The sequence below is a fragment of the Marmota monax genome, unplaced genomic scaffold (assembly GCF_021218885.2).
Source record: "Marmota monax isolate L192 unplaced genomic scaffold, Marmota_monax_Labrador192_F-V1.1 WCK01_AAM20220418_F8-fsc00132, whole genome shotgun sequence".
NCBI lineage: Eukaryota > Metazoa > Chordata > Mammalia > Rodentia > Sciuridae > Marmota > Marmota monax.
The window spans coordinates 5590386-5606210 of record NW_026695199.1 but is presented as its reverse complement, the minus strand read 5'-3'; the positions used below and the strand labels follow the sequence as shown (position 1 = coordinate 5606210).

At 36.7% G+C, this 15825-nt stretch overlaps 1 protein-coding gene across 2 annotated transcripts in view; it reads left to right on the top strand.

Moving 5' to 3' along the window:
• Window positions 1-15825, top strand: part of LOC124082304 (sulfotransferase 1B1) — a 38679-nt gene that overhangs the window by 15086 nt on the left and 7768 nt on the right. The window contains exons 7-8 of one of the 2 annotated variants that reach the window (XM_058574055.1): window positions 836-1016; window positions 10799-13864. In XM_058574055.1, the coding sequence (XP_058430038.1) occupies window positions 836-1016; window positions 10799-10893 (276 nt within the window). In that variant the 3' untranslated portion in view covers window positions 10894-13864. Of the gene's footprint in view, window positions 1-835; window positions 1017-10798; window positions 13865-15825 lie in introns of those variants that run through there. The other variant, XR_009225333.1, reaches the window with a different exon arrangement.

The following is a 15825-nucleotide window of genomic DNA, read 5'->3' as shown; positions in this document are numbered from 1 at the left end:
ATCATTAATAACATTCTAATTATAAAATCCATGACTTATATTCATTATTCTTGTCTCTTCATTACTATGTTTCTTTTGACCATCCTTTCTTTTCAAATTTTTCTTCTAAATTTACATTTACCCAGATTTTGCACTCATGAGTAACCTTTGGATACTGTCCACAACTCAAGTTTTTTTTTTTTTTAATTGTTTGCTACATTTGAGCAATCATTCCATGTTCACTTTTTCCATGAATATTTATGTCACTCTCCAACATACAAATAGAAAATGCAGTTTAGTAAATTCTAACTCATCACTCTCAACTTCAGCTTAACTTTCCCAAAATCTTTCTAGACACATCCACATAGGCTTAAATGCTTCCAAAGAAGTTACAAAGATAAGTTTATGTCATTAACAACTGAAAATGATCCACTTTTCATATTTTGCTCATTTTATCCTTAATATTTAATGAGTAGTTTAGGTCTTGATATCTTTGCACCTTTGAATCAATCATTCTTTCTTTCTTTCTTCTTTTTCCTTTTTAGAGGTGCTCAGATTAAACCCATGGCTAAGCATGCTAGGCAAATACTCTCTACTGAGCCCTGGAATCTACTATTTCTTAAGAGTTTATGACCAACAAAGTTGGGCATAATCAGTTAGTCTAAAAAGTGAAAATATTTTGAGTTGCCAATGTTTAATTACTTTAAAAATTAAGGAGAATACACCCAACACACTATAAATTTCCTTCAACATTTAGAGTCAACCCATAAGAAAATAATAAATGTGTATTTTTTACATTATGATAGTCATTTACACAATTTTCATTTCCTTGGATGTGTGTTTTACCCACTGATAGAATCCAAAGGAGGAAATCAAGAAGATTACTAGATTTCTAGAGAAGAACCTAAATGATGAGATCTTGGATAAGATCATCCATCACACCTCATTTGAAGTGATGAAGGACAATCCTCTGGTGAATTACACACACCTGCCCACTGCAATGTTGGATCACAGCAAATCCCCTTTCATGCGTAAAGGTAAATTCTTTGTTCATTTTAATTTTCTGTTTTACTTTCTTGTGGAGGATTATCTCTATGACCTCTTCTGCATTACTTAGCCTCTTTAGGCTTCAGTTCTTCATCTGTAAAAATAGGACACTGATATTTACCTAGCACCAAAATTTGCTCAATTAGAGTCAACATTATTAAATGAAGCAATGTGTGAAAGCTCTTTGTAGAAAACATTAAATATCTGAAGAATATTTCTCCTGTTATTTACTATTCTGTTAAGTGAGAATGATTTTTTGACAATTGTGATATAATTCCAAGTTTGTCATTCTTACTTCTTTAATTCTTTGTCTACATTGGTATAGGCCCCTTTCCACTCCTCAATGATATATGAATTTTACTCAGTTACAGAACTCTGTTCTTTACAGCCACCAGTTCATTTAGACAATAGTGATAAATTTACAAAGGAGATTCACCAAAAGAAAGCATTTTTTAAAAATTTTTAGCACTTTGGGAAATTGTTGCTCCCCATAGATACTATCTGAATTACAGGATACATAGGGTACAAATTTAACATAGAAGAATATAGCATTTGTTTTTGACATACAGTTTTACCTCATTTAAGAAAATTGTGTAAAAAAAATCATTTCTCAAGGAGTCACATTTAATATTTCCTTCTTCAAAATGGATTTTTAAAGGTAGTATGTATCCTTTACCACAAAGTTTAGAAAAATACATCAAATTCATATTTTGAAAAGGACTGAACAGATGAATACAAATTGTCCATTTTTTTTTCTCCACTTCTGGAACATTATCATGCTGGTGGAGAGAGAAAGAATAAATATCAGTCAAGCTCATCTGTAACAAAATCAATTATGTGAGAGCATATCAAGGACTTTCAACATGGCTGTCCTCAGCCTGACATGCCAGTCCCTGGATTATTTTTACGATGTTTGAATTGCCTATTTGTAGGAAGATATATTAACATTAAACATCAGAGTATTTTTGTACCCTCCTTCTTTCTATGACCACTGGTTACTTTGGCTAGTGTCAGGGCTGAGGTTCCTGAGCATAAAGTTGGGAACAGTAACTGGTTACTCTGTTTGATGAACACTGGTCTTGTGTGGAATAAACACATAAATATAATAGTAGTTTTTGACAGGATGGAAATCAATTATTTGTTGCTTTTCCCCATGCAAATTTTGTCCAGGAGTTAAAGTTATGTAATTTCCAGGAGAGTTTTACCTCCAATCACATGAAAATAGAGGCCATCCTATAGTATCTCATAAGATGTACAAGTAGAGGAGACCAGCTCTTTATTTGGATGCTATGACTTCTCCAATTTCAACAGTAAAGAGTATGCCTGTCTAATAATGGGTCAGTTTTTGTATCTCCTCTAGTGGTGACACAGATCAAACATTTGTGGTTAGATAGATCTAAAGCATATATCCAGGCTATGCATTTGCTAAAATCTATGACATTTAATACATCAAGTCCTCCACCAAAACTATGCCTACCTCACTGACAAAATGGGGAAAATATTAACATCTATGGCTCAAGCTTTGTGGGAAGATTGTAGCAAATGAAATGAAAGCATTTAGGACATTTTCTAAACTACACATAAAGAAGTAATAAATATTATGAGTCGGGGCTGTGATTGTGGCTCAGCTATAGAGTGCTCACCTAGTATGTGGGAGGCCCTGGGTTTGCTCCTCAGCACCACATAAAAAATAAATAAATAAAATAAAGATATTGTGTCCAGTTACAACCAAAAAAGAAATAAATAAATATTATGAGTCTACATAGTTCAAGATTCATTCATTCATTCTTTCATGTATTCACTTAAAAATTCACATACAGGAAAAGCTCTTTTTGAATACCTATTTGAAGCACTATTATCTAGGCCATTTAGGGATAAATGACACAAACATTTGCTTCACAGAGCTAATGATGGGGTATAAGAATCATAAAATTGAATGCTGAAACGGGTATAGGACACAGGAGTTAGTCACGCCCAGTCTTGAAGGCTACTTCATGGAAAAATCAATGTCCTCATTTAGTGGCACAACAGACACCATAATAGGGAGGGGACAGATGATATCCAATGTCCCAAATTGCAACAAAACAAATATCTGGCCTTTAGTTAGTGTTTAGTTTATTTAAAAAATTATTACAAAGTGTTTGTGTATATTGTATAATTTATTCACAGATCAGAAGACCCCTATAATGCTTAATGTACAACTTTTTATTTCTTAAATTTGTGTTCTCTGTTTTTAATGACATCTTTGAAGATGAACTACCCCAAATATGTCTGTGTTGATCTTCATGTACATTACAAAGAGCTACTGACATCTGGTGAACATAAAATAAAGTATAATAACCAAGGAAACAACCTTGTTAGAAGGACTTTTTCACTTAGAGAACTTAGAAGTTTTATTTAAGTATCATGAATTAACATAGTTTGTAATTCAATGTGGTATAATTAATATTTTATAAAATGGGAAAAGTATTATTCCAAGAATATTTGTTGCACATTAACAGTTCATTCATTTAAAAAAATAATTTTTATAACCATCCAAGTATGAGAAATTAAATGTAAATTTATACCCCCCCCATTTAATTTTTGAAAAGATGTTCAGGGATGTTATATGTGTGATTTTATTATTATTATTTTTTACCAAAACTGCAAAAAAGGTGCAAACCTGATGAAAACAAGTATCTTCCAAATATCATTACATTTTCACTTATAAATACTAGAAAACTATACTCATCAGCTTTCTGTTTCATAGTTTTTTGGGCTAATGAATCTTCTTTGTACATTTTCCCAAAGTAACTCAGGAAATATACTATGCCCTCACTATTGATCCAGAGGATTCACTGATAACCCCATGACCCAGAACAGTCAGAAAAAGTAAAAGAATCTCTCTCAGGAAAAAAATTTACTTCCATGTATTTGTATAAGAAAATCAGCCTTTCTAACTTTTTAAAGTTTAGACTGTATGTTTAGTTATAAGTCACATTTACAGATGAGAGAAAATGTCCAACTTTTTAAGGAAATGACATTTTATTTATTTATTTATTTTTTAAATTTTTTATTGTTGGTTGTTGAAAACATTACAAATTTCTTGACATATCATATTCCACACTTTGATTCAAGTGGATTATGAACTCCCACCTTCACCCCATACACAGATTGCAGAATCACATCAGTTACACATCCACTGATTTACATATTGCCATACTAGTGTCTGTTGTGCTCCGCTGCCTTTCCCATCCTCCACCATCCCCCTCCCCACCTCTCCCCTCCCCTCCCCTCCTCTCTCTCTACCCCCTCCACTGTATAACCCTGAGGGTCTCCTTCCATTTCCATGCAATTTCCCTTCTATCTCCCTTTCCCTCCCACCTCTCATCCCTGTTAAATGTTAATCTTCTTCTCCTGCTCTTCGTCCCTAATCTGATCTTAGTTACTCTCCTTATATCAAAGAAGACATTTGGCATTTGTTTTTTAGGGATTGGCTAGCTTCACTTAGCATAATCTGCTCTAATGCCATCCATTTCCCTGCAAATTCTATGATTTTGTCATTTTTTAATGCAGAGTAATACTCCATTGTGTATAAATGCCACATTTTTTTATCCATTCGTCTATTGAAGGGCATCTAGGTTGGTTCCACAGTCTTGCTATTGTGAATTGTGCTGCTATGAACATCGATGTAGCAGTGTCCCTGTAGCATGCTCTTTTTAGGTCTTTAGGGAATAGACCAAGAAGGGGAATAGCTGGGTCAAATGGTGGCTCCATTCCCAGCTTTCCAAGAAATTTCCATACTGCTTTCCAAATTGGCTGCACCAATCTGCAGTCCCACCAGCAATGTACAAGTGTACCCTTTTCCCCACATCCTCGCCAGCACTTGTTGTTGTTTGACTTCATAATGGCTGCCAATCTTACTGGAGTGAGATGGTATCTTAGGGTGGTTTTGATTTGCATTTCTCTGACAGCTAGAGATGGTGAGCATTTTTTCATGTACTTATTGATTGACTGTATGTCCTCCTCTGAGAAGTGTCTGTTCAGGTCCTTGGCCCATTTGTTAATTGGGTTGTTTGTTCTCTTATTGTCTAATTTTTGGAGTTCTTTGTATACTCTGGATATTAGGGCTCTATCTGAAGTGTGAGGAGTAAAGATTTGTTCCCAGGGTGTAGGCTCCCTATTTACCTCTCTTATTGTTTCTTTTGCTGAGAAAAAACTTTTTAGTTTGAGTAAGTCCCATTTGTTGATTCTAGTTATTAAATTTTGTGCTATGGGTGTCCTAGTGAGGAATTTGGAGCCCGACCCCACCGAATGTAGATCGTAGCCAACTTTTTCTTCTATCAGACGGCACGTCTCTGATTTGATATCAAGCTCCTTGATCCATTTTGAATTCACTTTTGTGCATGGCGAGAGAAAGGGATTCAGTTTCATTTTGTTGCATATGGATTTCCAGTTTTCTCAGCACCATTTGTTGAAGATGCTATCCTTCCTCCATTGCATGCTTTTAGCCCCTTTATCAAATATAAGATAGTTGTAGTTTTGTGGATTGGTTTCTGTGTCCTCTATTCTGTACCATTGGTCTACCCGCCTGTTTTGGTACCAGTACCATGCTGTTTTTGTTACTATTGCTCTGTAGTATAGTTTGAAGTCTGGTATCGCTATACCGCCTGATTCACACTTCCTGCTTAGCATTGTTTTTGCTATTCTGGGTCTTTTATTTTTCCATATGAATTTTATGATTGCTTTCTCTATTTCTACAAGAAATGCCATTGGGATTTTGATTGGCATTGCATTAAACCTATAGAGAACTTTTGGTAATATCGCCATTTTGATGATGTTAGTTCTGCCTATCCATGAACAGGGTATATTTTTCCATCTTCTAAGATCTTCTTCTATTTCTCTCTTTAGGGTTCTGTAGTTTTCATTGTATAAGTCTTTCACCTCTTTTGTTAGGTTGCTTCCCAAGTATTTTATTTTTTTTGAAGATATTGTGAATGGAGTGGTTGTCCTCATTTCCATTTCAGAGGATTTGTCGCTGATATACAGGAATGCCTTTGATTTATGCGTGTTGATTTTATATCCTGCCACTTTGCTGAATTCATTTATTAGCTCTAATAGTTTCTCTGTAGACCCTTTTGGGTCTGCTAGGTATAGAATCATATCATCTGCAAATAGTGATAATTTAAGTTCTTCTTTTCCTATTTTTCTGCCTTTAATTTCTTTCGTCTGTCTAATTGCTCTGGCTAGTATTTCGAGAACTATGTTGAAGAGAAGTGGAGAGAGAGGGCATCCCTGTCTTGTTCCAGATTTTAGAGGGAATGCCTTCAGTTTTTCTCCATTCAGAATGATGCTAGCCTGAGGCTTAGCATAGAATTCTTTTACAATATTGAGGTATGTTCCTGTTATCCCTAGTTTTTCTAGAGTTTTGAACATAAAGGGATGCTGTACTTTGTCGAATGCTTTTTCCGCATCTATCGAGATGATCATATGGTTCTTATTTTAAGTCTATTGATGTGGTGAATAACATTTATTGATTTCCGTATATTGAACCAGCCTTGCATCCCAGGAATGAATCCTACTTGATCATGGTGCACAATTTTTTTGATATGTTTTTGTATCTGATTTGCCAGAATTTTATTGAGGATTTTTGCATCTAGGTTCATTAGAGATATTGGTCTGTAGTTTTCTTTCTTTGAAGTGTCTTTGTCTGGTTTAGGTATCAGGGTGATGTTGGCCTCATAGAATGAATTTGGAAGTTCTCCCTCTTTTTCTATTTCCTGAAGTAGCTTGAAAATTATTGGTATTAGTTCTTCTTTAAAGGTTTTGTAAAATTCTGCTGTATACCCATCCGGTCCTGGGCTTTTCTTAGTTGTAGTCTTTTTATGGTTTCTTCTATTTCCTCAATTGATATTGGTCTGTTTAGGTTGTCTATATCCTCCTGACTCAATCTGGGCAGATCATATGACTTAAGAAATTTATCTATGCCTTCACTATCTTCTAATTTATTGGAGTATAAGGATTTAAAATAGTTTTTGATTATCTTCTGTATTTCTGAAGTGTTTGTTGTGATATTGCCTTTTTTATCCCGTATGCTAGTAATTTGAGTTCTCTCTCTTCTTCTCTTCGCTAGCATGGCTAAGGGTCTGTCGATTTTGTTTATTTTTTCAAAGAACCAACTTTTAGTTTTGTCAATTTTTTCAATTGTTTCTTTTGTTTCGATTTCATTAATTTTAGCTCTGATTTTAATTATTTCTTGCCTTCTACTTCTTTTGCTGTTGTTTTGCTCTTCTTTTTCAAGGATTTTGAGATGAAGTATGAGATCATTTATTTGTTGGTTTTTTCTTTTTTTAAGGAATGAACTCCAAGCAATGAATTTTCCTCTTAGAACTGCTTTCAATGTGTCCCATAGATTCCCATATGTTGTGTCTGTATTTTCATTCATCTCTAAGAATTTTTTAATTTCCTCCTTGATGTCTTCTATAACCCATTGATCTTTCAGTAACCTATTGTCCATTCTCCAAGTGATGTATGCTTTTTCCTTCCTTCTTTTATAGTTGATTTTCAGTTTCATTCCATTATGATCAGATAAGATGCATGGTATTATCTCTACTCCTTTATATTGTCTAAGAGTTGCCCTGTGACATAATATATGATCTATTTTTGAGAAGGATCCATGTGCTGCTGAGAAAAAAGTGTAACTGCTTGATGTTGGGTGGTATACTCTATATATGTCAATTAAGTCTAGGTTATTAATTGTGTTATTGAGTTCTATAGTTTCCTTATTCAACTTTTGTTTGGAAGATCTGTCCAGTGGGGAGAGAGGTGTGTTGAAGTCTCCCATGATTATTGTATGGTGGTCTATTAGACTCTTGAACTTGAGAAGAGTTTGTTTGACGAACATAGCTGCACCATTGTTTGGGGCATAAATATTTATGATTGTTATGTCTTGTTGGTGTATGGTTCCCTTAAGCAGTATGTAGTGTCCCTCTTTAACCCTTTTGATTAACTTTGGCTTGAAATCTATTTTATTTGATATGAGTATGGACACTCCTGCTTGTTTCCGAAGTCCATATGAGTAATATGATTTTTCCCAACCTTTCACCTTCAGTCTATGTATGTCTTTTCCTATCAAATGCATCTCCTGTAGGCAGCATATTGTTGGGTCTTGTTTTGTGATCCATTCTACTAGCCTGTGTCTCTTAATTGGTGAGTTTAAGCCATTAACATTTAGGGTTATTATTGAGATATGGGTTGTTCTTCCAGCCATATTTGTTTATTTATGTTACTAAACATGGTTTGTTTTCCTCTTTGATTATTTCCCCCCCCTTTACTGTCCTACCTCCCACTGTTGGTTTTCATTGTTATTTTCTATTTCCTCTTCCTGTAATGCTTTGGCGAGGATGTTTTTTAGAGATGGTTTTCTAGCTGCGAATTCTTTAAACTTTTGTTTATCGTGGAAGGTTTTAATTTCATCTTCCATCCTGAAGCTTAATTTCGCTGGATACACAATTCTTGGTTGGAACCCATTTTCTTTCAGTGTTTGAAATATGTTATTCCAGGATCTTCTAGCTTTCAGCGTCTGTGTTGAAAGATCAGCTGTTATCCTGATTGGCTTACCCCTAAATGTAATCTGCTTCCTTTCTCTTGTAGCTTTTAAAATTCTCTCCTTATTCTGTATTTTGGGCATCTTCATTATATTGTGTCTAGGTGTGGATCTCTTATGATTTTGCACATTCGGCATCCTGTAGGCTTCTAGGATTTGGGATTCTGTCTCATTCTTCAAGTCTGGGAAGTTTTCTCGTATTATTTCATTGAATAGACTGCTCATTCCTTTGGTTTGGAGCTCTGTATCTTCCTGTATCCCAATGACTCTTAAGTTTGGTCTCTTAATGTTATCCCATATTTCTTGGATGTTCTGCTCATGGTTTCTTAACAGTCTTGCTGAGCTGTCTATGTTCTTTTCCAGTTGAAATACTTTGTCTTCATTGTCTGATGTTCTTTCTTCTAAGTGTTCTACTCTGCTGGTAGTATTCTCCATTTAGTTTTTAAGTTGGTTTATTGCTTCCTGCATTTCTAGGATTTCTGTTTGTTTGTTTTTTATAACCTCTGTCTCCCTGTATAGTTGATCCTTTGCTTCCTGGATTTGTTTGCATAATTCATTGTCGAAGTGATCTTTCATTGTCTGATTTTGCTGTCTAATGTCTTCCTTGATACTCCAGATCATCTGAAGCATGTATATCCTGAATTCTTTATCTGACATTCCATCTGCTGCAGCTGTTACCTCTTCTAAAGTTGTGTTGACCTGCATTGCTTGTGGTCCTTTCTTTCCTTGTCTTTTCATACTGCTTGCATGTCTTTCCTGCAGGCGCGGGCGGCGCCTCTGCTCTCTCCTTATTCCAATTGGGGTGTTGTGTCTACCACGCCGGCAGGTCACTGGGCCTGTTCTGGGAGCTGGCGGCGGCTCTGTTCTGCCCCTACTCCAATTGGGGTGACGAGTGTACCACGCCGGCAGGCCACCAGGCCTGATCCGCCGGTCGGTTGCAGGTTTGCCTACCCTGCAGGCGCGGGCGGCGGCTCTACTGTGCCCCTACTCCAAATGGGGTGACGTGTCTGTCGTACCGGCAGGCCACTGGGCCTGTCCCACTGGTCGGTCGCAGATCTGCCCACCTTTCGGGCACGGGTGGTGGCTCTGCTCTGCCCCTACTCCAATTGGGGTGTCGTGACTACCCCGCCTGCAGGTCGCTGGGCCTGTTCCTGGCACGGGCGGCGACTCTGCTCTGCCCCTACTCCAATTAGGGTGGTGTGTATACCATGCCGGCAGGCTCCTGGGCCTGATCTGCCCATCTGTCGCAGGTCTGCCTACCTTGCAGGCGCTGGCGGCGGATCTGCCCTGCCCCTCCTACCACGCCTGCGGACCCCTGGGCCTGATCTGCAGGTTGGTCACAGGTCTGCTCACCCTGCGGTTCCGCTCCACCCCCACTCCAATTGGGGTCACGTGACCACCACACCGGCAGGGCCTGATCCGGTTGTGGGCGAAGGATCTGCTCTGCCCCTACTCCAGTTGGGGTGACGTGTGTACCACGCTGGGAGGCCACTGGGCCTGACCCACCAGTCTGTCACAGGTCTGTTTACCTTGCAAGCGCGGGCGGCGGCTCTGCCCTGCCCCTCCTACCAAGCCCATGTACCACTGGGTCGCGGGTCTGCCCACCTTGCAGGTGCAGGTGGCGGCTCCGCTCCGCCCCCTCTCCAACTGGGGTCATGCGGTCACCACGCTGGCGAGCCGCTGGGCCTGCTCCTGGCGCTGGGGGCGGCCCGGCTCCTCCCCTCTGGTTCGACGACAAATCGAGGAGACTCGGGTGTCTGTGCCTCACCCCCCCTACCAGGAGACCAACTGTTTCTTTCGCCGCTGGTATTGATGAAGTTCTCTCCTCCGCTGCTTTCTGATGACATCAGATCTCTGCCATGTTGGTATCCTATGCGAATGGCAGCATTTCATTCCCCTTGTCGGGCAACCAAAGCAACGGGTGAGTCCTGACCGGCCCTCAGCAGGACCTGGACCGAGAAGCAGTTTCTGTGGGCTCCTAGCCCTGGGCCAGGGCAGTTCCGGGAGCCAGAACTCGGCCGCTCCGTGCTCGGTGTATGCTCCGATAGGAAATGACATTTTAAAGTTTTCATATACAAGCAAAGTTTTTTCTTAAGGTTTCTAATCTTTCCTTTGGTACATGTTAGGTTTTTCTTCATAATGGATATATTTTTATCTTTCGTATGTTTTCTTTTTTTTATTTTTTAGGGATTACTGGTGACTGGAAAAATTACTTTACAGCGGCCCAGAATGAGAAATTTGATGCCCTTTATAAAAAAGAAATATCTGGAACTACACTTTAATTTCGCACAGAGATTTAAACTGTAACTTGAAGAAACAGAAGATGACCCATAGTTTTTAGAAACAAAGCAGTTATATCTTGGCTGAGCAATAAAATGACTATAGGGAAGAAAAAGCATATTTTAAAACTTTGAATTTTTCAGCATCATTAATCAGGCTTCAGTTTGTTCTTCTGCCTCTGAGTTTCCTAATTCCCAAAGCCAAGGCCCATCATTCCTGTTTTGTAGGTTAATCCTGCCTTTTCCTAGATTAGACCAGATAAGACAGTATTTACCCTCCTCAGTCTCCCTATCGTATGACTGCTGTTTGTAACCTGACACTATATTTCCTGCCTCGACTGGTTTCCTTTGATGAATTATTGACCCAGGACACTGTGTTCCACTGCTGTTTACCAGGTGTGTCAAACTCTTCCTGAAGTCATAGCTCATCTTCCTCTATTTGGATAACACAGTTCATGTTCCAGATCCTATAATTTTTTTTCTGTACCTTATTTAATGTCCAGGTCTCCAAAGGGCAAAGACCTATATTGTTCTCTCTAAGGTCTTCCCTGGGGACTGGAGGTTGTCTCTTAGAGACTGTCTCTGTGAGCACCAGGACTTGCTTCCTGTGGACAGTCCTCTTCTCTTAGGAAACCCTTTTCAATTTCTATAGATCACACATTGCAGTGCTCTGGTCACTTTGATCTTTCTCCGAATAGATTTGGATTCCCTAATAGCACCCAAGATAAGGGTATAGCTGCCACTGAAAATTTCCCAGTCTGCTGTCCAAGGAAGACTAGCCTGAGTCTCACTCTGCCCTCCTGACCCAGGATCCCTCCTACCTACTATCCCACACTATGGCTACGTGCTTGGACTCTCGATAGACGTTTCCGGGAACATTCATATCTCAACTCTGGTTCTTCCATGCATGTAGCTATGCCTCTATCCATGTGCAGCAAAAACTTTTATCTGAAGTTCATATCACCATGTGCCAAATTAAATCCAAAGCCACAGTTCTTAAACTGAAGCTCATTAGAGTGCTCTGGGCTGGGCCTTTCCATGTTCCAGGAGTTGGAACTTCAAATGCATTTTAGACTCCCTGAGGCATAATACAAATATCAGTGGGTTGCAGTTTTGCAAATATACACTCTCAGTCTGGAATAGTTGAAACACTCCTTCACCCTGTAACTACACCCCTTTTCAATCCCAGCAGAAGAATAATGTAGTACTAAATGCAAATCCCCCAGAAATGATTGCCTCTGATTCTGGAAATATTTGCTTCTATACATTTACAGTGTATATTATAAATTATTTTAGGATAAGCAACTTGTGTTCATGCTCTTTAGAAACATATTTTGAAGGAGTTAATTCTATAAGTCTACGCATGTTATGAATACTAGCTATGTAGAATATTGTTTTTAAGAAGGAAGTAAAGTAAGCCAATCATGTGTCTATTTATTTGTTATCTTTACTAACAATGAGTAAATGTTGCCTGAATACATATGGGCTTCTGCTACTATAGTCTGTTACTGGGGAAAAAAATCTGAACTAGACTTTAATCTTTGTAATGGGTTGGCTGCACTAACTAATTTCACTAGCAGAATATAATAATTCCTACTTTCCCTAGTTTTCCTCTTTGGAATAAGTTTCTCACTGGACTTGATTCAACAGCAACAACAAAATACTGTAAGATTAAACTATTCTCCAGATATTTTTCTGTGCATTGAATGAAAAGTACAAAAAATTAGATTTTCCTTTACTCTTTTGTGGGTTATTGCCTCTTCTTCATTTCTTAGTCTATGATTCAAACATCCATTCAGATTCCCTCACTCTTAAGCTCACTCTCAGCACTATACAGTGAGACTCCTACTAGATTTTAGTTTCAGAAGTGCTTTATATCTTTTGAAACCCTACAAAAAATTGCCACCAAATTAATTTTTCTAAAACAATGTTTTCATCTCTATTTCTTATTCAGTTTCCAAATAAGACACAGTTGCATTGACCTCGTTCTAATGTTTTTTTTTTTTATTTTGTTTTGTTTTTCCCCTGACTGATGATGTACCATGACATAAGGACAGTAAGGACAAATGTCTGGCAATGTTTTCCTTATTCCCTCATCCATGGCAAGTCTCATTCATCAGGTCAAGTGTTGTTTTTCAAGAAGTCAACAAAGCCAAGTGAAGTGGTGCATGAATAAAATATAAATAATAGGGCTGCAGATGTGGCTGAGTGGTTAAGTGCCTCCTGAGTTCAATCCATAATAACAACAACAAGAAAAAATTCAATGAACAGCTTAAAGATTTTTTTTTTTCATCAGAGCACAATTAGGCCCTCACTTCCCAAAGGGAAATGATATCTATTTCATTTCACTCCACCCTGTTCTCATGAGATCTGTTCTAACTTGTCCTACCCACACCACTTAATCTCTTAATCTCTTTTCCCATTGATCTTATCTAAAAAGTTAAACCCTTTGAGGATTTTGACAGTTGAGTATATGCCCCATTTCACTTTAATCAAGACAACACTCTACTCCATATTACATATTCCTTTTCATATACAGACAAGAAGTTAATATAATCTCTTTCAAATACTTGCTATTAAAGAGATGTGGGAAGCCAATTATTTTGCTAGAGTTCTTCAGACAACTGAGAAAGGCAAGAAGGAAAAAATGGGCCTAAGAATAGGTAGTTTTTAGTAAGCTACCTGCACAAATGTCTCATTTATTTCTTGTGATCATTGAAAGTGTTATAAATAAAATATTTCCATGTTATTAAAACATGACTTTCAACAGCAAGCTTTTTAAGCAGCCAGCTACTTAGTACAAGCATATTGAAATGACTTTATCCAATCTTATTGTTTTCCCAAGATCAGTTGTCACATCTGTGAATATTATTGGAGAAAATTCATGGATAAGATTTATTGCACAAAAAATGGAATTAATTTAGAAATAAAGTGTATCTCCAAATCATTAAATTTTATTATCTATTTCTGAAGATCCTATTTTGTCCCAGTGCTATGTTCTTATCTTTTTATTCCATATATTTTTCACACCCCCATTCATTTTTTGTTTTTTGTCTTTCAGTGGGAGTTTGTTTCCTTTGTGTACTTATGTTGAAATCAATATCATAGATACTAGAGCATTCCTGTTAGGGATCTAGTAGTTTTAGAAATTGTTAAATTGTGCTAACAGAGTATTTATATTTCAAATGTAAATTGATATAGGTATGTGTTTTGGGGAACTTCTAATATTGTCTTATTGACACTTTCAACACCTTTGAGTGTTTTGTGTGACTCATCATAAAATCATGAAGAATACATGTAAAAATCATGTAAAATACATGTAGAATCATGTATCCCACTGGGTGTGGTGGTGCATGCCTGTAATCCCAGTGACTGTGAAGACTGAAACAGGAGGATTTACATGTTGGAGGCTAGCCTGGACAATGTAAAGAGAACTTGTCTCTAAATACAGTGAAAAGGGCCAGTGGTGTGGCTCAGTGGTAGAGTGCCCCTGCATTCAATCCCCAGTACCATAAAAATAAACAAATTAATTTATTAATTAAAAATGCCAAGGAAATGCTTTCCAAAGTAGCTGAATATAAAGATAGCCTCAATACCAAGTTTCCCTTTATTCCTACCTGGTTTGGTGTCTGCATAGTTTTTTCTAGAGAAGGTCTGGATAGGAAAGTTTACTTTTTTATTTATAAAATCAATGAAAATCTCCTGCAATCAAAAGGAAAATATATTTGTAATTTTCCCCCTAAGAAGGCAGATTAATTGATATAAGAATATTTTGCTAAGCTTTACAAGATGCAAATGTTACCCTGGGTTTTAATTTTTCCTCTACCATATTCATTATACCACCTCTCCACTTTTAGACAGTATTGGTAAATTATATTAAATAGGCAATCATCTTCTCTTGTTTCTCAATATTGAGTGCATGAGTACTCAGAGTAAGAGACTGAAAATGGCAAAGCAGGGAGAAACAGAATATGAAAAGGATGGAAAGAAAATCAATAATTTAATTTAATAAAAGTGACTCTTTCTGTGTTTCTGGGTGTTTACAATTGTTTCTTTATAGGTTTTGTATACATCTGGTTAAATTAAAACCTAGTACTGTTATCTTTTGTGTTGGTATTATAAAAAACTTAACTTTCTTATAGTATGTCTACTATTCACTATTTGTATAAAGTTCTGCTCATATCTCAATTTAAATTTTATATCTTTTAATTTCCTGTATGTATTCACTTGTACTTTGTAATATTCTTCCAAATATACATTTAAATGAACTAAAACTAAAGATAAATTATGTCTTCCTTTCCAATATTTACAAGACTAGTTACCCTCTTTGTCTAATTTTATTGTTTGTAGTTCTAAAATTATGTTTATAATTGTAATGAAGATAATTCCATTTTTGTCTTATTTTAAAATTTCATAGAAATGATTCCATGATTTCCTTGTAAAACTGATTTATAAGTCATTTGAAGAAAATTAATTTCTCTTTTATTGAATGCATTATTTTTCAATATAGAATTGAGTGTTGGATTTCATCAACTTCCTTTTCCCCATGGAATTAAATATACAAATTTATTTTTAGTCCTATTGGTATACACATTTTAGTAATGGATTTCCTGTTAATGAATACTAACTTAAATTTAATCTATTTTTAACAATAGTTTGGGAATATATTATTAATAGTTGGCTTAAGGTTTGTTTTGTTTTACTTTGGGGTTTTACATTTTTGTTTGTTTTGTTTGGAGTGAAAGATGAGTGAAAGGAATTTGCTAGCATCAAGTAGGAAAAAGACAAAGACAATGTTCTCTTCAGTTATTTATCAGTCATAGTCTAATCGATCTTATTGTATTTGACCAGTGAGAATATTATCTATTCTTGCATTCAAAATTCATAGAAAATAATAAATAAGATAAAGTTTTAAAAATTATGCTTTAATCACAT